Below are 26,812 nucleotides of genomic sequence, written 5' to 3'. Positions count from 1 at the left end.
TGACCTGGGGATCATTCCTATTTCACCTTTATGTGAATTTGATAATTACATGGATACAAAGTACAGACACCTTGCCTCAAGTATGAAGTATTTTGTTTGAATACTCTCTCTTATCTTCTGCCTATCCTTCATGAATTCCCCACACAGGCACACTTGGTCTAGGACCCCACATGGAATTAGTGCTTCCTGTCCTCACTTTAAATCAAGAGTTTCCCCCCGTGTATCAGGGGGGAAAGATTTCCATGAATCAACAGTCTCCATTCTTCACAAGCCAGGTTCTTCATGGCAGCGGGTAAGGAAGGCTTACATGTAAGGAGCAGCCTCTATCATAGGATCTTTAGACACCTTTTGTAGTCGAGGTGTCTTTCGATACCTCCCTATACACACCAGACAGCTATCTACCCTACCTAGACACAAAATGCTATGCAGGACCTTCTTCTTTAATGTCAGGTATGGTTACCACATATGACCGTACCATATGCTGTACATTGTGCATATATTATCTTTCTACTCACAGCAACCTGAGGTGGACGCTTTTCTCCCCACACTCTACATGAGAAGACAGAGACACAGGTTAAGTTACCCACTGCCAGCATATAGAAGAGCTGAGTTCCATGTCTCGCTCACCTTCCCCCAATCAGGCTTTTAACCACCATGGACAAAGCAGAAACATTTCGCTTCCTAATATCTCTGCCATTTTCCTAGGGCTGACAGAGCTTATCAGTCATCAACATCAATGATCTAACACCCTTTCAAAAAATACATGTTTGAGGAAACAAATATGATGCTAAATTCCTTGTATGTGCTATTTTAGTTCATCTTTTAAGTTCTGTAAAGGAGGTACTGTTCTTATCCCTATGTTGCCCATTGTTATTATTCCCATTTTGCAGTTGAGAAATTGAGGCTGTGTGGTCTACACAGACTAGCTCAAAAATGGGGTCTCAGACAGGGGCTGTGTGCCCCCGCACACCCAACATAACCATGACAGCACATCACAAAGAAGGGCTCGAGTCACCCCAAGGTTAGCAGTTTGGGCTATGTCACTCGACTGATTTTTTGAGAGGCAAAGCCTCCACCAAGTCAGTCGGCATTAGGCTGAGCTTGTATCTCTAGATACAAGAACATTGCCACTCTCCCACAACAGAAGCCAGTCCTGTGCAACAATTGTCTTTCTTTCCATGTGAGCAATTCCAGCCTCCGCTTGCCCTTGTTTCTTTGTGAGAGACTCACGTCATCTTCGCTCAGACTCTTCCTGAGAGATGCTTTTTTTGACTCCATAGAATGCCATGCACCCTTCTGTGAAAGGTCAAGATCCAAAGCAATTAGGCCTTCGCTGATGGAGGGAGGGAAACATGAGCAGACAGAGCTGAGGAATGTGTGGGGGCCAGCCACAAAGCCTGGACTTGTGCTCCCAGATCCGGGGGTGCTCTCGGGCCATCATAAGGACACCATGGGTAGAAGGGCCCTGTTTGCAAATGTGGCCAAAAGCCAGACAAGTTTGGCCTATAGCATTTCTGCAGCAAAGAACAGCATGGAACAATTTTCGTCTATATTACTTTGTGTATCAGGGGGAATGAAATTTCCATGAGGAAAGCCTATCTTGGTCTTGTGGCTGCTGAGTTTTAATGCTGTGCTATCAGAATCCACTTGACCTCACAGGGGAAACCCTGAGCTGTCTCCTTGCACTGAAGTCTCTCTCTGTGTCACGTGTCTCCCTCTGTGAAGATTCCCCTAACTGTGCCAACCAGAACCAAAGTATTCCTTCCATTACTTACAGCTCAGACTGTACATCCCAGGGCAGTGGAACAGGAGCCAAGTGCTCAGGTCTGGAATCCTGAGTCCTCTCTCTCTGCAGCTCACCAGCATGCAGGTGCAGACTACTCATGCCCCACAATTATCCTCAATCTTCTCATCTATAAAATGGCCATAACACCTGCTCGCTAGGATTGTAGCCATTAGCCAGCCAGCAGGTATTATTGAGAACCCATCATGTGTCAGACCCTCTGCTAAGCCCGTTCATGGTCTTAAAGAGAGGAAGCCAGAGATAATCTAGGTCTTAATGTATGTATTTAAAGCAGTCGATAAAGTAGGATTTCCCAAAATGAGTCCTGCAGTGTTTTGTGTTAACATGTGGTTTAAGGAAAAATAATCCATTATTAAGTAAATCTTAGAATTGTTACTGCACAGAGCTAACCAAATTATGTTGATATAGGACTTCTCAGAACTGATAATGTAGTAACTTGTACTGTGCAGCTAGAAGGAGGGGAGAGGTATGTTGAATTTCCTAGACTTTTTTGCCCCCCCCCCAAAAAAAACCCTTTCTTGGTCAGTTTTTTTTTTTTTACATTTATTTATTTTTGAGAGACAGAACATGAGCAGGGGAGGGGAAGACAGAGAGGGAGACACAGAATCCGAAGCAGGCTCCAGGCTCCGAGCTGTCAGCACAGAGCCCAACGCAGGGCTCAAACCCACGAATGTCAAGATCATGACTTTTGCCGAAGTCGGATCCTTACCCAACTGAGCCACCCAGGTGCCCCAGTTTTTTATTTTTAAGAATGGCTACTCACATGTTATGGAAGAGTTTTCTACAGAACACTGGGAAATCTTAGGAAGAAGGTTCAGACAGCTACTCAGGTATTATTTTATATAGTGTGAAGATGAAATTGTCACCCAAGATAATATTAGAGGACAGTGAACATTTTCAAGTGCCGCCTGTGTAGTCTGTCTCTGATCTCATAATGGTTTTGAATTATTACTTGAATGTTAATGTTGTCTTTCTAAATATAGAAATATCATTTAAATGGCCCAAAAAAGAGCAAGGAGGGTGGACAGATATTTAGGCATATCACAAACCACAGAAATAAAACAGTACATATTGGTATAGGAACAGGCAGAAAATGAAGAGACCAGAAGTCTCTAAGACAGACTCCTGTATATTTGGGAATTAATGTATGATGAAGGTGGCACCACATATCAATGAAGAAATTAACATTCTCATGGTAAGTAGCATTAAGGAAAATGGCTTTCATTTGGGTTCTCACCTAAACTATGTACAAAAGGGGATTCCAGGGACAATGAAGATTTAGTATGAGAAATAAAACTGAAGTGTTTTTTAGAAGAGAATATAAAGAATGAACTAGGACAGGAAAGGGTTTCTTTATGAAACCCCAAGAAACTATCGTTAAGAAGAAACAAATGAGTTTTCTTACATCAAACTAAACATTGCCGTTCATCAGAGGACAGCACGGGCAGAGGTAACAGAGCTGATGGAAACACCGGGGGATTGGTTTCCCTCCATCCCTTGATCACCAGTCTCCAACCACATGGGCCTTTCTCTCTGCCCCTTTTATTTATTTTTTTAAATTTTTTTCTACATTTATTTATTTTTGAGAAACAGAGTGAGACAAAACGTGAGCAGGGGAGGGACAGAGAGAGAAGGAGACACAGAATTTGAAGCAGGCCCCAGGCTCTGAGCTATCAGCATAGAGCCTGACGCGGGGCTCGAATCCATGAACTGTGAGATCATGACCTGAGCTGCAATTGGACGCTCAACCAACTGAGCCACCCAGGCACCCCTTCTCTGCCCCTTTTATGTACCAACCTCCTTTCTGCCTCAGGGCTTGTATACTTGTCTATTGCTCTGTCTAAAAAGTTCTCTCTCTTCTCAATTCACCTAACATCTACTTAACCCTGTGTTCTCAGCCAAAATGTCTCTCCCTTAGAAAGACCTTCCCTGACTGCTCTCATTTCACCTACAACTTTGTGTTCACTGCACTCATTGCAATGGCAAGGATATAATCATTTATGGGACTCTTAATTTCCTGTCCATGTCCCCTTCCAGGTGGTATGTACACTCCAGGAGAGCAGAGGCCACCTGCTCATACTTGGCACACTGTTTTATGCCTAGAACATATACCTTTAAAATGTTAGTGGAATGAGTTGATTAGGGGCAGTTGAAAGAGGACATATTCCATAGCTCAGGTTAGATGGATGCTGCAAGCCCAGGGAAGATTCAAGCATAATTTAACCTTTATGTCAGTAAGAATTTGGGGTAATTATTTGTGCCCCTGCTTCCCTCTGTCATCTAGAGACTCAACATCTCAAATCTCATTTGTATTACCTGCAGCTCGTTGCATTCCATAAGGTGGTACACAGATATTTGTTGATTATATATCTACACTGCTTCCTCCCACTGTGCTTGGTTTTCTGTGTGTGGACTATCACTTCAACCATGCTTAACGACTTGCCTTTTGAAAACTCTCTTTGACAGTTGGTGTCAACCTCCATTTAATTACTTCTTTTGTTGACAGCTCTCACTCTCTGTTGACTCTTAATTTGATCTGGGCATTCAGTTATTCAGCAAATATTTATTGAAAATCTAGTGGGTGCCAGGAATGTGCCAGGCACTAGAAAATCTGGCAGTCCCCTTCCACTGGTGACATGCTAACATGATACCTCAAAGGAGTCATTGAACAGAGCAGCTCAACTTAGTTAAATATTGAGAGAGACCTAAATGCACCCAAATTGGGGCACAGTGCAGAGAGTGGCTGAACAGGAACACTACAATGGAAAAACTGGACCAGTTCCCAGCTTATTTTGAGTAAGCGCTTCAGAGTGTAGCTTCATTATTCATGACTGGAAAACTTTTCAAGACAATAGAAATCTACCCAAGCATCATTATAAAAAGATATTCTAAAGTAAAATAAAAACTAACCATACTCTATTTTTTTAAAAATACTTCTCATGCTTTGCAAAGGGTCGATTCAGAGACAACTAAAGCATCCTCTTGACATTAATAATAGATAATAGATAATAGAGGATTTTGAGGCTTACTAAAGATAAACTTACAAACTATCCTTCGGAAATGATTTTAATACAAATCTAAGTTGGTGTCAGCTTAAATTTTTCTAGTATTACTTAATGAACTTTGGAGCCAGTACATTGTGAAACCTATGGCAAAGAAATGGTTACTTGTGATTACAGTGTTTTCTGTAGGCTAAGCAGGGAAGGAATGATAATGGATAGAGAGCCATGTGTGAAGAACTATCTGTGAGAGACCTCTACACTATTGTTTATTTTAGTATTCCTTTTTTTTAATGTTCTGTATTTATTTTGAGGCAGAGACAGCAAGCAGGGAGGGGCAGAAAGAGCAGGAGAGAGAGAATCCTAAGCAGGCTCTGTGCTGCCAGCACAATGCCTGATGTGGGGCTCAATCCCACGGACTGTAAGACTGTGACCTGAGCCAAAATCAAGAGTTGGACCCTTAACCAGCTGAGCCACCCAGGTGCCCCTATTTTAGTATTCCTAATGGCAAAATCCCATGGAAATATACTTAGGGGAGACTTTCCCATTAATGTTATCAACATCAAAGTGAAATCACACGCCCATAATGTAGTAAGCTTCCTGCCTCCTCAGAGATTGGCTGGCTTCCCAAGGTCTCTTCCTGAAGTTCTGAATCTTAGAATTTGGCAGCCTAATATAGCTTACAAAAAAATTGCAACTTAAAAAAAATAGTTGTATATATGCAGAAAAGTTGCAAAGATAGTGCAGAGTGTTCTTATATACCTCACAGTATCCCTATTACTAACATCCAAAATTAATATGGTATATTTATCAAAATTAATGAACCAGTATTGATACCTTATTAGTAACTACAGTCCATTCTTTATTTCGATTTCCTTGGTTTTTACCTACTGTCCTTTTTATGCCCAAGGGTCTTCTCCAAAGTACCATATCACATTTAGTCTTCATTGTTTCTTCAAAAGGCTCTTCTTAGCTGTGATGGTTTCTTGGACTTTCCTTGGTTTTGATGACCTTACCAATTTTGAAGAGTCCTGGTCAAGTACTTTACAAAATTACTTTCAACTGAGATTCATATGGTGTTTTCCTCGTTATTAGTGGGTGTTACAGGTTTTGAAGAGAAAGGCCACAGAGGTAAAGCATCATTTTCTTCACCTCTATCAGAGGTGCAGCTATCAACGTGACTTATCACTGCTGATGTTGACCTGGATCCCCCTGGCTGAGGCAGTGTTTGTCAAGTTTCTCCACTGGGAAGTTACCATTCTCCATTCCATCCTGTACTCGTTGAAAGAAAGTCACCTTTAAAGAGTAGGCAGTTAACATAGTTAACTATGAAAATTGTTTGGAATTCTTATACATGAAAGACTTATTTATTCTATCACATTTATCTATTCAGTCACTTATTTTTATCAGTCTGGACTAATGGATGATGCAAAGTTAGATTGCTTATTTGATTTCTTTTATAGTTCTTGATGTAGGCATTTATCACTATGAATGTTACACACTTATCACTCCGAATTTCCTACTATTATTCTTAAATTTAGTGAATATTTAGCCATAGAGGCTATGTAGAAAGGTGTGTTTGGGTTATGATTCAATACTTCATCCTATTATTTTGTTGAAATTCTTTCAGCTTTGGCCATTACACCCACTTTCAGTTGTCTCCTGTGTCCCTTCGACATGTTTCCATGATTAAGAAGTGTTTTTCTGTTTGGTTTTTTATTTTTTTTTTCAGCACTTCCTTTCTTTCTGTCACTACAGGATGCTCCAGGTTCTTCTTGTATGTTTCTTGCCTCAGTCCTAGAATCAGCTATTTTTCAAGGGGCCCTCCTCATGTAGGTTTTGTGTAGTTTTTGTTATAGTTAATGAAGTATTTTGGTAGCCACTATGTAAGGCACTTGATATGTTTTGTCTTTCTTAATCTTCATTTCAACACTATTATATGTAGCCTTTAACTTCATTTCATAAGCATAGAAACTGGGGCTCAAAGAATGTAATGACTTACCTAAGGCCCCACAGTTAGCAAAAAAAAGCAAAGCTTGTGATTCAAGCCCAAATCTGTCTGACTCCAAAGCTCATACCCTGAACCCTCGTTCCACAAGAGCCAGACTCCCCTGTGAGCTAAGTTAACACTGGATGCAATCTGTGCTATTGCAGACCACCCTTAAGATACAGAAGCCAGTGAACTGTGCTCTCGGAAGACTCCTCAGAACTCTAGCCACACTGGTCCCTTCCCTCTCTGAACTTTGCACTGAGTGGAAAGCCTTCCCTGAACATGGAAGGTGCTTATGTTCTGTATTATGGTTTTCTCTGTTTATCTAAATTCCCAGATCAGATTGTTAGCTCCTCAGGGAGCAAGGAAAATATACTACCATGTAAGATTATCAAGAGAAGTAACTTCTAGAGGCCATATCACTTTAGAACTGATTGTGGTGATACAGCTGCCATCAAAGGCACGTATTAAAATCACTGCCTTTTATACCAGGAAAGGATAGATCTCCACTGAAGTGATATCACATCATTGTTATGATAATTTTGCATCAGTTCAGTCTTCTCCTGGGTGAGGAGCTTTCTCAAAGATAAAGGCCGTATCTTTCTCATTCTCCAGGGCATAGGACAGTGTATATGTTGTAGGCACTCACACAGTGTATGTAAAATGTTTAATTTAAGAAAGCTTTTGAGTCCTGGACAGAGACTACGTGTTCTTGATTTATACACAATTTTAACCTGCTTTCCTTTTAATAAGGCAATAGTACTTATAGAACTTAATGGTTCTTAAGAAGGTGGTTCTAGAGGTAGACACACAACAGCAGTGAGAAATGGTAGGTCTCTGTTTCATTCAAAAACCCCACTGAAAAATACAGTAAATGGAGAACAAAAGTGAAAAGGGGTAAATGTACATCGTCACAGAGAAAGGGAGAGGAAACCATGGAGACAGAATGACGGAAAGAGGGTAGATGAGAGCTAAACATGCCTGTAGGATTGAAAGTCACTCTGTGAAGTGAGTGGGACAGGGCCACTTATCCATGAGGTATTTTAAGTGCAGTGTCTTTACCCACAGAAGTCAAAATGCACCTGGACTGGTCAAAAATCTGCATAAAGACCATACACTTAGACTCGCCATCTATTCCCAGTTGACCCAGTTAGGTAATAAGTACCTCTTCCCAACCTCACAGAAGATAGGAAGATTGTTTTCTAGAAAGTTTGACCAGAGGACCTCTGGTCATATGAAGTCAGGAATAAGGCATGAAATCAGGTTTAACTGAAAGTCTGTCCCTGAAGAGCAAAATGCCCAGACCTCTTCCCCTCTGACATTCAGAACTCCTGTATCAAAAGTTATACCCATCAGTTTCCTGGCAGGAGTTAGAGAACTATTCTTTGATGAAATTAGCCACAGGTACTAACTGCCCACTGGTACTGACATCTGGAAACTCTCCATTGAATTAGCCAAACCCCTACTACTGTACCCTATGGCAAGGTTCACCCATCTAGAAGCACACAGCTTCCAACCAGTTTTTTTATTCTCATGTAAGAGAGAATAGTGCATCAATCAAACAACGAAGGGATGGCATAAAAAGGAAGGGTCAAAGAATAAGAAAATGCTCTTGAAAATGATGAGTATGATGATACAAGTGTTTAAAAAAAATCAACAGAAGAGATGCCTCTGGGTCAGTCAGTTGAGCATCTAACTTCAGCTCAGGTCACGATCTCACAGTTCGGTTCATGTGTTCAAGCCTCGTGTCAAGCTCTGTGCTAACAGCTGGGAGCCTGTAGCCTGCTTTGGATTCTGTGTCTCCCTCTCTTTCTGCCCCTTCCCTGCTTGGTCTCTGTCTCTCTGTCTCTCTCTCAAAAAAATAAACATTAAAAAAGTGAAATAAATGAATAAAATAAATAAAACTCAACAGAAAAATTGGATCTTAAAGTTGAGGATATTCTTCCCCCCCCCACACACACACACAAAAAGAAATAAAGAAAAAGGATTAAACGGAAGGAGGATAAAAGAAAACTTAGAAAATGAAGCATTTTTTAAATGATGCATTTATTGTCTTCAGGAAAAGAAAAAAATGTGCAAGACAGCAAAGGACATGTAGTTAAAGAATACTACTTGGCTCAGCTGTGGACAGTACACACGTAATCATAATGTAGCTTCTGAATATTGATTTTACCAGAGTTGTATGAAAGAGTCCATATGATTGCAGAAGTCCAATGGATAATGTCTAAAGGTTGATAAATCAAGAGATATGGTGGAAGCCTATTTCAGGCCATGGGAAGAGAAATACATGAAGGAGCATTCTGGCAAATTGAAAGCTCTGGGGGTGGTAGGGGGTATGAGCCATTGCTCTTTGATTATAAGCTTTATAATATTTGACATTTCATATTCGTTTTGGTAAAGAATAAATAATACATTTAAAAAAGTAAGATACACTCATTCAAAAATGGAGCCATTTGGCATTCAAACGTGCGTCTTACAGCCCCCCGAGGACATCATAGAACAAATAATGTTCGCTTCAGTGGTCTTGGATGGTCAAGAAAAGGTTTGATTTTGCTCTGCATGTTCTGCTTTAGAGAGACAGAGGTGATCCGTCTCCATCAAAATGCTGTGCGCATAGTTATTTGGGGGAGAGTACTGATGTAGACTGTCCTCCTCTCCCTATATGGGAAAAAGGGTTGTTTACCTCCCTTCCTCATCTCCCAGTCAGTCTCATCCCGTGTCCAGAAGAATGAAGGGCTGACTGGCCTCAGACTGACTTGACCTGGTCCAGAGCTCTTATCTTCTTCAGAAGCCATGGATCTGCCACACTCTTTTCTGCCAGGCAGAAGGGACCCGCAGTCAGTTTCCTGCAAGCCCCTTATCCTCAGATGGTTGCATTGAGGTCAGTTAGTGAAAGTCACCAGTCCCCAGAGCAGATTCCTCTGTGGCAGAAATTAACCTCTCCAGGCCCAGAGGCTGCAGTGGTGAGTGGGAAGGACACAGGAGAGCATTTCCTTTACTTGTTCTAATACTATAGAGACCCCAGTGTTTTGCAGTGGCTGGTATTTTCCTGGTTGGGTGTCAGTAAGCAGGGACAGCCAAATAAAAGTCACACTGACCAGTTGCCACAAGAGTTGCTTCAGAGTTTGTTAGCTGGTTTGTGCATTTTACTTGGTAATCTTTTTGTTATCAGGTATATGGAAGGGGGGATTATAGCATCACGTCCCAGGCTAGAATGAGGCTTTTTGTTTAAACCATGACATACCAAAGACTGTGTTTCCCAGGATTTTAGCGTATTAGAACAATTAATGCTAAATGATAATATTTTGACATGGCGTTATAAAGGAATGGGTGGCTCTTGTGTCTCTGGTTATAAACCTTGAGCAGAGCTGTTGGGAGATTTTTTTTTTTTCTGCAGTGGAATTGTTTGAATAACATTCAGGGCAAGTAAGTAGCATTTGAGAAATTGGGATTTGGAAGATAATAGTGAGCCAGCCACATATAGGGAAATCCTTTGACATGTGGAAACAGAAGTTGCTGGAAATGGAAGAAGCCCCTGACTCAGTGCACAGATGGATTGTGAAGATTGGTAATGCAAAGGAAAGTCTTCCTCATTTCTCTCCATCTTACCCTCCCCACTTACCAGCCCCCCCCCGCCTCCTTCCTTCCTTTCTTCCCTCTCCTTCCTTCCTTTCTTCCCCTACTGCTCCTGCCTCATTCCCTCCCTCTCCGCTCCCCCAATTACCACAACAACTTTGCAAGTCTTACTGTGTGCCTGGCACTGGACCGCATGTGTTTTAATAATTACATATAGAATTTAATAATTTCAGTAATATGTGAGTTTTAATATTTCAATAATATTTGCACCATTATACATATCAAAAAAAAAAAACAAAACAAAACAACAAACTGAGGCTTAGAACGATTAAGTAACTTGCTTAGAGTAGCCTAACTAGCTAGTGGTAGAGCAGGGATAGTAAATTAGGCAGGCAGACTTCAGGGCTTCTGCATGTGCAGCACATCATGAGCACACAGGTCTGTTAGCCATGAACTTCCTGATCATACCCATGTTGGTGGTGGGGAATGCACAGAATGAACCACAGAGCAGTGAAGTGATTCACTCAAGGTCACACACTGGTCAATGGCAACAGAGTCTATCCTGTTCTCTCACTCCAGGTAGCTCCTCTCTTTGGTGCCAGCATGCTGAATATAAGAATTAGTACATTAACTTCTAGAAACATAGAACTTCCTGTCTGGGTTCCAGGTTCTGAATCCTTACATTACTTGAGTTGATTTTAAGTTTTAAGTAGAACTCTTAAGTACTGCCAAAAGCAATGCCAAAGAATCTCTTTGAGGCTAATATTTGTTATGTAATGGACAGAAGATGGAAGCCTATGACAATATTGAATTTCTTCTTCTCTTACCTAATCAAAAAACAAAACAAAGCAAAAAGTTTACCATTAGGCAGAATTTTTATCTTAAGTCATTATGGGGGATTCCAGTGAGTTGCCCTGATGAAACAGAAGGTAAACCATTCTGGGGCCCCTGGGTGGCTCAGTCAGTTAAGTGTCAGACTTTGGCTCAGGTGATGATCTCATGGTTCTTGAGTTTGACCCCACATTGGGCTCTGTGCTGACAGCTTGAAGCCTGGAAACTGCTTCAGATTCTGTGTCTCCCTCTCTCTCTGCCCCTCCTCCATTCACTCTCTGTCTCTCTCTCAAAAATAAATAAACATTGAAAAACTTTTTAAAAATAAGGTAAACCGTTCTTTCCTCAGGGCCTGGGTGGGATATAGGTATTAATTATCCATTTTAGAAGTTCACCTTGGGCAAGAGCTCCTGTCCTAGTGTGGGGGAGAGAGATGATGACTTCTTCATCAGGGCAACCACTGATTCACTGGAATCTCTCACAAAGGATTGGGTGATGGAGACCATGACTTCAGATCTTCAGTCTATGGAAAGAATGCCTTCATGGAGGCTGCCTGTCAGCACTGGCCGGCCACTCTGCCACATGCAGGTGCTAGGCTGGGCTCATGAATCTTCTCCTATTCCCCACCTGCTTTAGAAGGAAAAAGACATCAACCATCCCACAACCTTTCTACCTCCTTGACCTCGTTTTTTTTCATTTCACCTTGGTGAAGCCTATCTATAGTCTTTTCAAGGCTCAGTTTAAGCTTTAACAAACATCTTTGCTTCCCACTCAACAGCCTCAAGCTATGAATACCCTTACCATTCAGGAAAGTTCCCCACAGGCTTTGTGCACAGCTCCTTAATTATCTGTATTGTTCTCTGCCTGGTATTATTTGTGTGCCCATCGTATTGTTCCCATTAGAATCTAAGGCTTTAAAGAGGAGTCTTGCTTATCTTTGCTTTCCGCACAGCTCTGGAGACAATGTTTTTCTGGGTTTGGGACTCCATGCGTAGTGGTGTTATAGAGTTTTCAGGCAGATAAGTGCCATGTGGTAACAAAGGTTTGGAACAATGAGAATGACTACACACATCCTTTTTCTAACAACAACTATCTGGATACTGACATGTTCTGGCAGCAATTCTTATTTCAGTTTATGGCTTTAGTTTACTCCAGGAAAGAGAGAACATCTAAGCCAGAGGTTGACAAACTGTGGCCACATCTGGCCCTCTGCCTGTTCACTTATGGCCAATGAAATAAGAATAGTTTTTATATCTTTAAACGATCAGGGGAGAAAAGGAAAAATAATATTTTATGACACAGTGAGATCATGTTAAATTTAAAATTATTTGGAATTCAAATGTCATTGTCCGTGAATAAAGTGTTACTGGAATACAGCCATACCCATTTGTCTGTGTACTGTCTATGGCTGTTTTGCACCAAAACAGCAGTTACCAGTTGAGTAGTTACCACAGAGACTGTACATCCCACAAAACCTAAAATATTACCATCAGACCCTTTGTAGAAAAAGTGTGCCAGCCCCTATTTCAAGTCATTTTCAGAAATACCCTCCACAGTGTGGAAATGGATTGGGGTGCCCTTTTTGACAAAGGAAAACTGGATGAAGGCACAAAATATCTGAAGGAGGAGAAATTTGGGAACAAGAAAGGGGAGGCAGAGGCCTACTCGAAGAAGCCACATCTCCTGGGTCTGGTATACATATATGGCAAATATCTCCACAAAGAGACTATTTCAGTCTGAATTGTACCCGGCTTCTCTCAGCAGGTGGACGTGCCAGAGGGGCTGACCTCAGGTATTTTATACAAGTTTTCTGCACTCCATGAAGTATTTTTCATGGTTCTTTTGAAGAAATTATAATTGAGAAAGGGTGAAATTAGGAGATTACTGATCATTCCTGATCATTCTGTATACCAAGGATAACTAACACCTGTCGTAAGACCTAAAGGACTCTTTATCGCCGGGTTATCTCTGAGTCGAGTGTGTGTGTGTGTGTTAGTGAAATCTATTTTAAGTATGTGTTGGTCTCTGTGGGTCTCTTTGGAAGAAATCCATTTTGGATGAATTCCAATTAATTATGTATGTGGGGATCATTAAACACTTGGAGTATTCAAATAAATACACATCAGTTAGAACTTAGTGAAAGCCAGTTCAGGTCCTTGGAGAGTTGTGGTTACAGTTTTTCATTTAGAAATCTGCCATTTTCATGTGTTTCTCTTATTTTCTTATTACAGGGTAATGCCCTGTACTTCAAATCAGCCAGAAATGTTACAGTGAACATTCTCAATGACCAGACTAAAGTGCTAACTCAGCTGATAACAGGTAAGACAATAAAGAACGTAGCAGTACCTGGTCCACGCAAAACACTCAGAAAACATTAGAACCAAAGATTGAATGAAATATCACATAAACTAAAGAAAGAAATGTCTGCTAAGACATTTTAGAGTAGAGAAAGAGAAGGTAGCATGTGTTGCATGATTCCACTGGAGGGTAGAGTCTCATCATATGCACACATTTAACTTATGCAAATCCAACAATACTTGTTTAGAGGGGCAATAAACTATTTTTTCACGTAACATGGCCCCTAAACATAAGCCAGCTGCTTCATCTGGTGCTCAACAACAGAAAAGCTCTCTGCTCCAATGCTGGAGGAAAAGCTGGCTGTGTTGGATTAATTGAGAGCACAGTATACAAAAAAAAACATGTGCACGTACTTTATGAGGTATAAAGGGGATTTTTAAAGTTAATTTGAATCCATGCCATGTTTGTGATAGGTGCTGACTTTGAGCCTGACCCAACTGCAAAATGCCGATGTACTGCCATTGATTATGGTTGCAAGGTTCCTTTCAATATAGCAGATCTGCTCCTAACAGTTGTGGAAAGCACCCACTGGGCTTTAAGCTGCATATTCCTAAAATTTAAACAAGGATTGGTTATTCACTATAATGATTATAATGATAAACGTGGGCCTTATGGTCACGGTAATGTGTTGAATGGCACGACCAACGACCCCAGTGTAGATTATGGGCCGCAGTAAACAGGAGCCATTATGCACCCCGCCAGTGGAGGGGAAAAAGGGGTATGTGTCTGAATGGCACTGTTACACTTCCAGAGAGAAAATGCCATTTGTTTGGCTTCGGGGCTGAGAGAGAAGTATACAGATGGACATTTTGAGAAGCCAGTTGCCCAAATGCCCTGAAACATAAACTGTGACTAAAACATCTGGAGCCCCACTAATAAACATGCCACAAGAAAACAGGTGCTTTGTGCCCAGAGTCTTGCTGGGGAGAGAGTCTCTGTTCCCCACAGGAGCACCACATTTGATATCTGGAGATTCACAGCCAGTGGGTGTATTAGACCATCTACCAAGGCTGGAAGGGATTGCCACACGGCAAAGCCCATAATCCATAAACATGTTGTTCCAGTGTGTGACTGGATTGTCGGCCTTGCTTATATAACATCTGGCCTGTAGTCACAATGCTAAATAATTAAATAAACAGCTTCAGTAAGCAATGATTTAAGCAGCATGTGTGAAAATTGCCTCCAGGAGGGAAATAAATCCAAACTCCCCGTTCCTGATTCCTCTGTTCAAAAGGAACCTACTTAGCCTGTTGATCATTTGCCATTTATTTGCCATGGGAGATTTGGTTTACTTGAGAGATTTTGTTTTGATAAAGCTGGAAGTGCCCAAATGACTATTCTTCAGTCAGTGTCTCTTCCCCTCCCTCTCCCTCCTTAACCTTCTCCTTTCCCTGCTTTCCCCCTAATTCCTCTACTTTCCTCCCCATCCTCTCCCCCTCCTTGTCTCCTCTCCTGCACCCTTGCTTTCCATCGTCCTCACCCTTCTCCCTTCCCTCCCCTACCCTCTTCTCTTATTTCTCTCAGCCTCTGTCTTTCCCTCTCCTTCTTCCTCCCCCATCTCTCCATTCTCTCTCTCCTTTTTCTCTTCCGTTTGCTCCTCTCTCCCTCCTTCCTTGTCTTCTGTCTTCCCATCTCCCCTGCCCAAATTAGACCCTCCTGGAAGCTGAGATACCTACCCAGAGCTCTCAGGGTGAGGCATGACATAGCTCCTGTTATAATGAGATGGGCAAAAAAGCCACTCTAACACCAGCTGGCAGGAGCCTTCCAAGATGATCTCTAGAGAAGATGATAGATGCATTTAAGTATAATTCTGAGTACGTATACATATGCACACTCACCCCTAAAGTTTCCCTTCAGGCTTCTCCTTTTACATTTAAGCATGTGGTAGAAAGCACAGAGCAGTTCCAGGAGACAGGATCTTCTAAAACCTCTTATACTTGCTGTTATACTTACCTGAGAGCAAATGACTGCTCTCATCCCGGTAGCCAGGTTCACCAAAACAATCCTGAGGATCAAGAATTCTCCTGCTTAATCGCTTCTCGGCCTTTTGGCTAAGATCAAGTGAAGAATTCTCCTGCTTACCTCACCAAGGTCTCAAAAGCCCAGAAGAAATTCCAATGTTAGAAATTCAGGTAAATTTTTCACATGATAGAGTGCTTTAAGTGATAGTTAAGTTCTCAGGCAAGGCCGTAAAAGCACATCTGGCCAACGCTGCTGCCGATTTAGTGTCCTCTCAGTAGTGGCCTGAACAGAAAGCCCTCTGGCCTGCAAGGAGGAAAGCTGTAGGCAAGTCTTCCGCAGAGTGGGCAACAGTCTCAGCTTCCAGGGAGCTGAGAAAGGAGATTAGGCGAGATGGCCCCTTTCCAGCTCCCAGATCCGTAGCATTGGCATGACTGGGAAACTGCTGGTATGTCCCGATGGTTTCCAGTTCTTCCCGTGTAGGAGATTCATTAAGGAAGTAGTTGACACATACTACCCAGCACCGAGGGAGATTAATTGGAGTAGTTTTGGGCTTCAAATAATGATTTTTTTCCATCCTAGAGAGGAAGACTGGGTTCCCTGACGGACCTCCTGAGCAGTCTCCAGACCTATTTCCCATTTTCATTTCCTCCAGGACCCTTGTTTTTTTGGCGGGGGTTTTGTTTTGTTTTGTTTTGTTTTGTTTTTAAAGATTTTAGCCACATCCAGGACATTTGGCAGCCCCAGGTAAAATCAACAAAAGAACAAGCCATCTGCACCATTGAGCCAGCAGTTGCTCTGTGGGGTTTTGGCTAGAACTTCCAACTACAGAGCTTTATATGTGCAAATGGTTCTGGCCCTTGATAAATTCCTTTGTGTTCTGAGAAGCTCTGAAAAACAAGATAACTTAATTGTGTTTTGAGTTATCTGATTGTTTCGGTGTTTTTAGGACATTCTCTTGTACGTTTCAGGAGCCAGTCATAAGTTCAGAGCAAACTTGCTTTAAACAGGCAGGTGTTCTCAACCATATCTCCAGGGCCATATCTCATGAAACTGCCTAGATTCATGGAGGCAAAGGCCAAGCAGTTTTGTCTCCCAGTCATACCCCCATTTTGCCATTGACTAGATCCAGAGTGTCAAACTGTGCTCACCCCATGCCTATCCCAAGGTCATTCATTCATTCATTAATACTTCTTCACCTCCTGGTACCCAGTCTCCCCACTCTGGTATGACCAGAGAGTCTTCAGTATGACCAAGTAGATACCTGCATCTTCGCCCTCCAAGAATCACCTAATCAAAAGCCTCACTGTCCATCCCTGTTCTTTCAGGATTGTTTTCTGGTCCTTGTCTGTATCTTTCGACGCCCCCTCTCCCTATCCTCCAAAAGGTCCCCTCCTCACTGCTCCTCCTGTGTTGACTCCAGCTGTCTTCTCCTCTCTAGACAATCACACATCACTTTTCTTCTATGGAACAATTCTGAGAGCTCAATTCCAGACCCAGATCTTCCATTAGCTGACCTCATGACCTTGAGAGAGCCCTTAGCTCTGCTGCCACTTGTTTTCACCTACGCATGAAGGCCATTGGAGAAGATAATGCCTCGCTCCCATGCCATTTAGAAAGTCTCTGCTTTCCATTTCCTATTCATTCAGGAGCCTTTCCAATGCCCTTCTTTTTGTCAGAGGGCTGGTGTGGATGTACTAGTGGGAGATCACACTTCCAAATTGGCAGGATTATGTGAATGAGGCAATTGCACTAAGAGGTGATTGTCATTAATTATTTTCAATGTGTTGGGACCACTGTATTAGAAACTTGGTGACAGGTCATGATCACAATGACGATAGTCATGATTTCACAGCACTTTCCCACCTACAGAGTGCTTTTTATAAATATAGTATAATTTGATCCTTTTAATCTTTCTATAAGGTAATAGAAGAGATGGTGATAGTACAGTTCTACAGATGCAGAAAAATGAGGTTCAGAAAGATCAGAGGATTTTCCCCAAGTCACATAACCAGAAAATGAGAGAGTTGGAACATAATTCTTGTCTTCTGATTCTTAGTCTGATAGTCTTGTCGTTGAGGAAAACACCCCTAGACGTCCAGGAGTAGTCCTGGCAATATAAGCCAGGCTTCTGTGTTCTCCTGTTTGAACATAATCCATTTCGCAGAACATCAGCACCAGACAAGGCAACGTGGCGGTCATGAAGGATCAAGACAAAACAGAAAACAAAGACAACTCTAATCATGTCTGAAAACAGATAAAAATGGAAACACCTATCCAAACCAGCAAAATGACTGAACTTCTTCAATCCTGGTTAATATCAGTGACTTCTGTTTTTTATCCATTCCAGGTTTAGCATTGCTCTGATCTTGCCCACCTCTAGATAAGATTTATTAACATGCCAATTGTAAAATTACACCCACTTCCTGTCAGCACCTTATCCAAAGCAAAGCCTTGCTTCCTTAAATTCAGCCCCAAAATAACTTAACATAAAACCAAATACTATAGTAAGGTCTTTCTTACTGAGATGCCCTGAGTGGTTGCCCCTGGTGTGTGTTCTCTATCACAACAATGAATAATAAACTCAACTTGTTCACCTACATGTTTGTTCTGTTTGGTCTATACCTGGAAGGCATTGAGGGCCCTTTCATTACTGCTTTTTTAATTAAATGACACTGTCTTGAAAATAACTTGAAACAGAAATGCTCTATCAGAATCTCCTGATCAGCTTTGGGAAAATATAAAATTTTTAGACTCTTTCCTCCATTTTTTTTCTTTATGAATTTCTGGACCAAAAGATAAATTCTTTTTGATCTGAGTGAGGTTCTGTGAAGATGATTATACCTCCCAGGTTATTCTGATTAATTTCTGCAGACCAGCTTTTGAGAGCCACCTGAACTTGAGATATTCAGTTAGTTCTAGTTCAGATAAACTACAATACCTTCTGTTTGTTTTTTTTGTTTGCTTAAGGAATTCTAACACATTAGTTTGTCTTATTTTTTCCATGGTACCCAAAACTCTGCAGTTTTCTGATTTACTAATAAATGTCTAAACTTCTATTTGGGTACATCAGAAGATGCCACTACAATAGCTTCCCTTCAAGGATAGCATTTGTTGCCATATGATAAATCCTCTAAAATTTATTTTTTATTGAGTGAAATTCTAGCATAAAAGATTCAATAACTTTCTGGTAATTAATTGCAATATATTTTCTGGCCTTTTCTGCCAGGAAATGATCTATATATACTGAGGAAATAGACTTGTCTGGTATCAAATACAGCCAATGGTTTAAGGGTACCGGCTGAGACAGACATCAATTGAATTTAAAGGCACCCTTTCCAAGAGTTAGAGCTGGCCATAGATATTCCGATTACTTCAAGAGGTGGTGAACTTTCTATGCCTTGATACTTTCAAGCCAAAATCTACAAGTATTTGATAGTAATTTGGTAGTTAGCTAAGGGAAACCTCATTCAAGCATTAGTTTGAAGAAGGGACACGATGGTCTTTAAAATCAGCCTGAGAGCACATGATTAAAAGTAATTGACAAGACATGGCCAGAGTCACAAGACTAATTTTCATGATTGGCTCCTGAAAAACAATCCACTTATATTAAAGTCCCACATAACCTCATCAGATGCATGTGTCCTGTGAAAAACACTTTGTAATTGAATGCAATGAGACTAATGTCTCTCTCTCTTTCTCTCCCTCTCCCTCTCCCTCTATCTCTCCCCCCCCCCCATTCTAGGTCCAAAAGCCGTAGAAGCTTATGGCAAAAAGTTTGAAGTAAAGACAGTTTCTGGAAAATTGCTCTTTTCTGCAGATAACGATGAAGTGGTAGTAGGAGCTGAGAGATTAAGAGTTTTAGGTAAGGAAACTTTGATCATATAATTGATATGATACCAATGTATACATTTTAGAGGAAAAGGGAAATGTTGCCTTGAAGAGAGATTTAGGCCAATTACCTGGATTCTCTTAAAGTAAGGTAGATGAACTCCCCCACCCCCTAAACTCAGAATTTGGTACCCCAGTGAAAAGTTCTCAAGTCAGGAGGTTTTGTGGCATGACTACCAACACGGAGCTTCATTTGGGGAAGCATGTTCATGCCAACAAATACGCATGAACACATACTGTCCTCGCAGGCAGTTTTGGTAGAAGCAGTCAAGATCTACATACATGATACGGAGATTCCTAAACTGGGTTATAAGTTAAGAATTGCCTAGGGAACTTCTGAAAAGTCACATGGATCCAACTGTGACATGCTGAATTAGAAGTTCTGGTGGAAAGACCCAAGAATTAATTGGTGAAAACATTTGCAGGAATATCTATGGTGCCACTGTTGGAATTACTGGATTGGGACACACAACAAATTAGTCTTCTGTAGTTACAGCGAAATGGTCTAATATGGTGGTTTCAGAGTCCTGGTGCTGGAGCTGATCTGTCTTGTGTCTCTGCTCTGTCACCAATTAGCTGTGTGACTTTGGGCAAGGTATTGACCTCACTGAGCCAGTTTTCTGTCCTGCTCAGTGGGGCTATGAACACCTACCATCTCAAGTTGTCCCTAGGATTAAATGACTTCATGTTTTATCAATCAGGTATTTTGAATTCAGCATGCTTGACTTTAAAGCACTATACCTTGCTACCTCCTCAAATTTGTCCCAATTTCAGATAAGTACACAAATGCTTACCAACAGTAAAGAAAATGGTCTAAGATCAAGCTACCAGTTGAAATCCTTGCCCAAGGACTCCAGACTCAGCATACCTAAATGCCTATAAATATGTTCTAAGACCTTGGCCAACCCTTAGTATTAATGTTTTTCTCTGTTACTTGTAGAAATAGCACTTCCCACATGAGTTCTACGTTTTGGGGGGTGGTGGAGGAAACAAACACAAAAATTTCTGGCTCTCCTTTTGTTAAAGAATACTTAGCTATATGAGCTATAAAATAATTGCCCAGGGGAAAAGTGATGGTCCTCCTGCTAAGATAATTGTGTACAAATGGAGTTTGGTACCTCCCGTTAGTTCTTCGGTACTTTGTGAGTCACCTCACTTCTTTAAAATCTGAATCTTCAAAGATTCAGAATAATTTTAGATGTCCAAATACTTTGGCTTTACCTTCCTGTGCAAAACTCTGTGATGGTATCATTTAAGAACTTTCCTCTTCCCCACCCTACAGTTAAGTAGGACTAGAAGATTATTGTAATTTTTGGTCATCTGAAAGCAGGTGGATATTTTGTTGTTGTTGTTGCTGCTGTCATTGCTTATGCTTTTGATATTTTACTTAGAGAACAATTTAGGACAAGATCTATCTCTCTCCATCATCAGGAACATTTGCTTTTTCATGTTAAAATGTGGAAAGGAAGCATCATGATAAATACCACTGTTGCTATCAATGCTAAAAAGATTAGGAAATGACCACCCTACAAACCTCGCATCAACCTACTCAGTGAAATGAGCTTAGTGTGTTGCAGAAATGAGCTTCCTGTCAGCTGGGATTCAGCCATATGGTGTGGAACGAGAAGTTTAGGCAATTTCATTTTCTGCTTAATGAGAAGTTTGTCTTTTTGAGTCATCAGACTGAGCAAGTTCTCAGGAGCTTTGAATCTGGATGCATATGTCATGGTGGAGTCTAACGTAGCTGGATTTGAATTCTTGCTCAAACATTTAGGATTAGAGTGACCCTACCCAAATCTGTTTTTCTCTCTAACATTTAGTTTCCACATATACAAAACAAAGAGGGTGGAGTGGTTCCGCTTGTTAAGCGTCCGACTTTGGCTCAGGTCATGATCTCACACTTCCTGATTTCAAGCCCCACGGCAGGCTCTGTGCTGACAGCTCAGAGCCTGGAGCCTGCTTCAGATTCTGTCTCTGTCTTTTTCTGCCCCTCCCCAGCTCATACTCTGCCTCTTTCTCTCTAAAAAATAAACAAACACTTAAAAATAAATTTAAAACAGGGTGGAACAAAATAAAGAATGGAAGGATAAATGAATATAATAAGAAACATACATAAATAAATCAGTTATTTCTACTGATAGTTGAATAGGAATAGCAGTAGAAAATAATAAGGAATAAGCCTAAGAAGATCATGCCTCCTAAATATAGAAAATTTATTGTTTAAATTCTTCTCTGGATAATCACACCCACCTATTCAGTTTTTAGGACAATGACTTCCTCAAGCACACTCAAAGGACCCTGAATAGTTTGACAAAGGGATTAGAAGCCATGCCTCATACAGAATAATTATCCAGGAAGAGATACGGGGGCAGGGAGAAGTGTATCATTGTAGACAGATTGTAATTGCTGATGCACATCTTTCCTGAGGAAAAGAGAGAAGGCAAGAACCACTTAGATGAGTGGCTGAGAGCATAGGTTTTGTAGTTGACACTGGCCAATAATCCTGGTTTCTGTCATTCATCAGCCAAGTCCTTATGATGTCACTTCACCTTTCTAGGCATCCTTCTACTCTGTGCCATAGCATGATAATGCTTGACTGTCACAGTAGTTGGGAGAACTGGATGGTAAAGTGTATGTAGAGTGAATAGCACAGTGGTGGCACATGGTAAGCCATCCATACATGCTAACCATCATGTTGGTGATGGTTTCAGTTGGTCCACGTGGATTTCAGGGGACCCATCACATTCTGAAATTTTACACAGCCCTCTCTGTCCATGAAAGAAAGTACTCAGAGAAATTGGCAGAGAACTTGCAGAAGTATCCATATATCAGTTAAGTTTGGACTAGCCGATTTCCTGGACATAGGAAGGGCCAGAATAGAAAGAGCCTTTAAGAGCTAAGAAGTACTCCACTGCCCACTTCACCCACGTGCACATGAAACTAATATTGCTAGCATGTGTGTTCTCAAGTTGAACTTAAAAGAGGTTGAAGGCCTGGACTGGATTCCCAGATTTGTAGAGTCTTTTCCTGTACTCATGAAGACAGTGGTTCTGAAAGTGTGGGTCCCTGAATGGAGAGCATCAGCTATAGTGTACTTGTTAGGCTTGCAAATTCTCAAGCCCCACCCGGACCTACTGAACCAGAAACTCAGGATTGGGGGCCAGCAAAGCTTCCAGGTGGCTCTAATGCATGCCAAAGTTTGAGAACCATGACCTAAGACACTCAACTTTGCCACAACTTTGCTGGTAACTTTCAGTTGAGTGTAGGCTCAGCTTTTATCACTTTGCTCCAGAAAAGTCACAGTTTGGATATAGCTAACACATGTTAAGGGTTTACTCTGTGCAAAATACCAAACAAATCACCGTGAATGAACACATTTGCTTCTCACAACAACCTTCAAAGAGTCAAGAAGGGCACTGGCTTATCACCTTGATGTACAGAAGAGCAAACTGAGGCACAGAGTAATGTAAAACTTGCCCAAATTTCCACAGAGAGAAACTGAGGGAGTCAGGATCTGAATCCAGGCAGTCTTCCCACTACACATGTGACTTCTATCACAATAGTCTGTACCTTCCCTGAGCTCCATAGCATACTAGTACCACAAGGAGAGGAAAAGAAAACTAGGCAACTCTTTTTCAACAATTCCTCCCGTTTTGGATTCTGGATACTCTGCTGTTCCCACCATTGTCCCCAGGTCTCTGACTTTTCTCTGACTTTTTCTCTGCTTCCCTCACTAACCCTTCTTTCATCTTGTATAAGTAGCCTGGACTCACACTTGGCATCGGGTGTAGACTCTCTCCAGGTCCAGTCCTTGTTTTCCTCTTTTTTGCATTTCTGTGGGAAATCCCACACTTCTATATGGCTTCAACACTTGCTTCTTTTCAGATGACCTTCTCAATCAGTATTCACTTTGAACTGCCTTCTCAATTCTAAATCCAAGTTCTCAGCAGTTAGCCTGCATTTTTCTGCATAGAGGTCTTTCTAGAAGTTTCACTTCTGTAGCTGAACTTAGGTGTCTTCCAGCAACCTCCCTGGCTCTCCAGAACCCACTTTCCTAATTCCACTGATGGGGCTGTCGTCTCCTAGGCTAGGAGTCTCCTAGTTCCCTGGTCTTCTAGTCTCTTTGCTTTCATGAAGGTATCGGCCCTGTGTCTCTTCATATGGTCTTGGTATCTTTGTCACCCTTGGGTTTTCCATACTGCAGAGTTATCTCTTTAGGCTTGACGTGAGAGAATTCAGGTTTGTAGTCAAATGCATCTGCTTAATTACCAAAAAGGTGTAAGTTAGTGTGCACAATAAGGCATGGTATTGTTCAGCTTTAATTAAAGAATAAAGTTATTAAATATTGGACAGGAATGGCCTTTAAAAAACACCAAGAAAATAGGCAGCATAAAAGCCAGTGCATCTAAGAGGCATCTTCATGGAGACACCAGGGAAAAATAATTTTGATTTTCATTAATGACCAATTTCATTGAACAATGAATCGGACATTCTAGCATTTATAAACAAAGCATAATTATAAAGTGTTATTCTAATTGTTAATTAGGTCTGTACTCTAGATTAGTTTTTAAAAATATGTCCTCTAGATGCTACTTGATGCTAATTATCTGAGTTACATTATTATCAATTGAAAAACATTTTTAATTAATTCTAAATCCATTTAAATTAGCAGAAGATTTATAGAAATTTAAATGTGGTCTGATGCTATTTTTTTTTTCCTTAGGAAGACATCAGATGATACATTTAGCCTTTTGAATTAGTTTTTGATGAAACTTTCTACTGCATCCTGGCGATGGATAATTATGATGAAAGGAGTGCAGTATTCTTAGTGGTAGTCTTTCATGAAATAGATGTGTGTGTGTGTGTGTGTGTATATCATATATCCACTTCTATACCTAAAGCTCTAAATTGCGACTTCTGGCTTCATGGAGATACAGAGATGTGTGTACCTGTCCCTGTCCCTGCTCTCTCAGGGAGCTCTGTCTCTTCAGGAAGATGAGACACACATCCCAAAAACAAGCTGCTTAGAAGGATAGAAACAGAGTGACTAGAATTCCAGAATCCAGCTAGAGTGCAGTGGGGTGGTGTGCTAGAGAGAGTTTAGAAAGCTTCATAAATGGGGAAGCATTTGAACTAGGTCTTGAGTACACGTTGGCAAATCAAAACATAGACGGGGAGAGCTTGCTTGGTGAATGGAACAGCATGTGTTTTTCAATAAGGATTCACTTGGTCGTGAGGTGGGGAGATTGATTGCCTTGTGATGGAAAAGTCCATTGGTAGTTGGCTTGAGGCTAGATTCAGTAGCTCAAATAATGTAAGTGAAATTCAGTCACTCTCTTTCTCTTAACACTTCTCAGCTCTGTTACAGAATCATGGCTTTTGTCTTCAAAAGCAGAAATAGTGCTTACCTTCCGAATATAAATCCAACAAAGGCCTAAGTTTTTCCTCTAACTAGATTGGTGTGGGCCATATGCCCATCCCCGACTAGTCATTATGACCTCAGTGATGGAATTTGCTGGTGAGCAAGGCATGATTCATATCTCCACTGCCACCGCTGAGGTTGGAAATGACCAAGAATGAGCTACAGGGGACAGTTGTCCAAAGGGAAACTGGGGTGTTGTGTCCAGAAGAGAGAATGGACGCTGGGCAAGAAACAACAAATATTCATTATTGTAATCAAAGGTATGACCATGGAAAATTCTGAAAACTGCGCCTGAGACCATGAACCCAGGAATTGTGAAGATCACCAGAAGATGCTTTACAAATTCTCATCCTCTTGCTTACTCAACTCCACAGTCACTGGATTTTCATCACCTCACTCCTCACTTCATCACCAAGCATGCTCTCGTCTCCCAGCATTTGTGTCTACTCTTCCCTCCACATAGAATGCTCTTTTCCAGTCTACATATAAAGGTTCTCTCCTTTTATGGCTTAAATGCCACTTCATCTCAAAGGTCTTCCTTGGCCACCTTATAAAAATAGCACACTCCTGCTTGCACTTTCTGTACCAAGAGCTGGCAAAGTAAGCCTCTGGGCCAATGAGGCTGAAAGCACTGCCTGGTTTTGTAATGTTTATTGGAACACAGCCATGCTCATTTTTTAAGTATTATCCATGGTCGCTTTCACACTCCAACAGCAGGATTGAGTAGTTGAGACAGATCATGTGACCCACAAAGCCTAAAATATTTATTATTTGACACTTCCTGGAAAAAGTTTGCATATTCCTAATCTGTATCTTTGCTCTATTCCTCTTCATGGCAGATATCACAGTACGCATTGTTGTGATAAAATGTTTATTTTATGTAAAAATATGTTTATTCATATCATATCTTCCTCACTAGAATGTAAGCTTTATGACAGAAGGCACTTTTGTTTTTCAGGTTCTAGGATAGTGCCTGGTACTTAGTAAGTGCTCAGTAATATTTTTTTTTGCAAGAATGGATTGAAAGATTTTGAACATTGCAATATTTGACAACCAACCTGATTGCATAGAGAATGGGAGGGAGGGAGAATATGCAGCTAAGTTAAGAGAGTATTATTATGCTTTTGCTGAGGATTCATAAGGACCTAAACCAGGATGGAAAGAGAAAAGAGAACAAATGGGAAAGAGCATCTTAAAGTAAAACTGATGACACTTGGTAACTAAGTGCATGTGGAGGGTCAAGAGAGGGAAGTCTGGGATGGCTCTGGTGTTGGGTACTTTGTCAGATACTTGTAGAATCATTAATAGAACTAGATAGGAGCAGGTTTGAGATTGGAGAGAAATGGTTCAGCTTCAGTTGCCCTGGGTCTTAATGCTTGAGCACCTAAAGGAGAAGCCAAGTGTCCAGTGGCCACAAGAGATGTTCCATTTGCAGAGGGCCAGAGAGTCATCCATACACATTGAACAGATGGACTCCAGAAAGGAGCGCTTAGGCTTAGGAGGGCATCCCAGAGGAAGAACTAAGAGATGCCTTTCAAACAGAGCATCACCAAACAGCCACTTGCCCATTTCTTCCTATGAACAAAACTCCAGGGCTGGTTTGTCATGTCTGTGACTCACAGACACATCCTCACACGTTGAAGTCCCCATCCCGTGTTCTTAGGCTTTCCCTTATCTACTCTGCCTTTCTCCATGAGAAGGAACCCAATGCTTTAGAATGTGATGAACTTGTTCTGCCATACCTACCAGCCATGTGATGTTGGCTATTTGGCTCTGATCAAATCACTCCTTAGGCGGTGTGTGTAGATTCTAAACAACCTCTCCCCCTTTTTCTTTGCCCTCCATCTTTGTCTGTTTCTTTTCCTTTCTGAAATATCTTATCCATGAGTGGAAGGAAGCATGAGAGAGGCCGAAAGGTTATAGTAAAAATGGAACACAATTCCTCTTAAATGATGATGAATTCATACATTGATTTTTGAGAG

General features: G+C 41.2%; 1 protein-coding gene and 1 long non-coding RNA gene across 3 annotated transcripts in view; one reads left to right on the top strand and one right to left on the bottom strand.

Annotated features, from left to right (window-relative positions):
- Window positions 1-26,812, top strand: part of SGCD (sarcoglycan delta) — a 931,341-nt gene that overhangs the window by 774,681 nt on the left and 129,848 nt on the right. For both annotated transcript variants that reach the window (XM_042993762.1, XM_007077579.3), the window contains 2 exons: window positions 13,432-13,519; window positions 19,263-19,382. In XM_042993762.1, coding sequence (XP_042849696.1) covers window positions 13,432-13,519; window positions 19,263-19,382 — 208 coding nt within the window. The remainder of the gene's footprint in view (window positions 1-13,431; window positions 13,520-19,262; window positions 19,383-26,812) is intronic.
- On the bottom strand, window positions 17,579-24,883 carry LOC122240645. Its single transcript, XR_006220424.1, has 3 exons — window positions 24,817-24,883; window positions 23,182-23,668; window positions 17,579-17,658 (listed from the first exon to the last, which is right to left on the bottom strand). It is a non-coding gene; the product is annotated as an uncharacterized LOC122240645 (long non-coding RNA).

This window comes from Panthera tigris, chromosome A1 (assembly GCF_018350195.1).
Source record: "Panthera tigris isolate Pti1 chromosome A1, P.tigris_Pti1_mat1.1, whole genome shotgun sequence".
In the NCBI taxonomy this organism is placed as follows: Eukaryota; Metazoa; Chordata; class Mammalia; order Carnivora; family Felidae; genus Panthera; species Panthera tigris.
The sequence above is the reverse complement of the archived record's forward strand: the minus strand, read 5'-3'. Positions and strand labels throughout refer to the sequence as shown.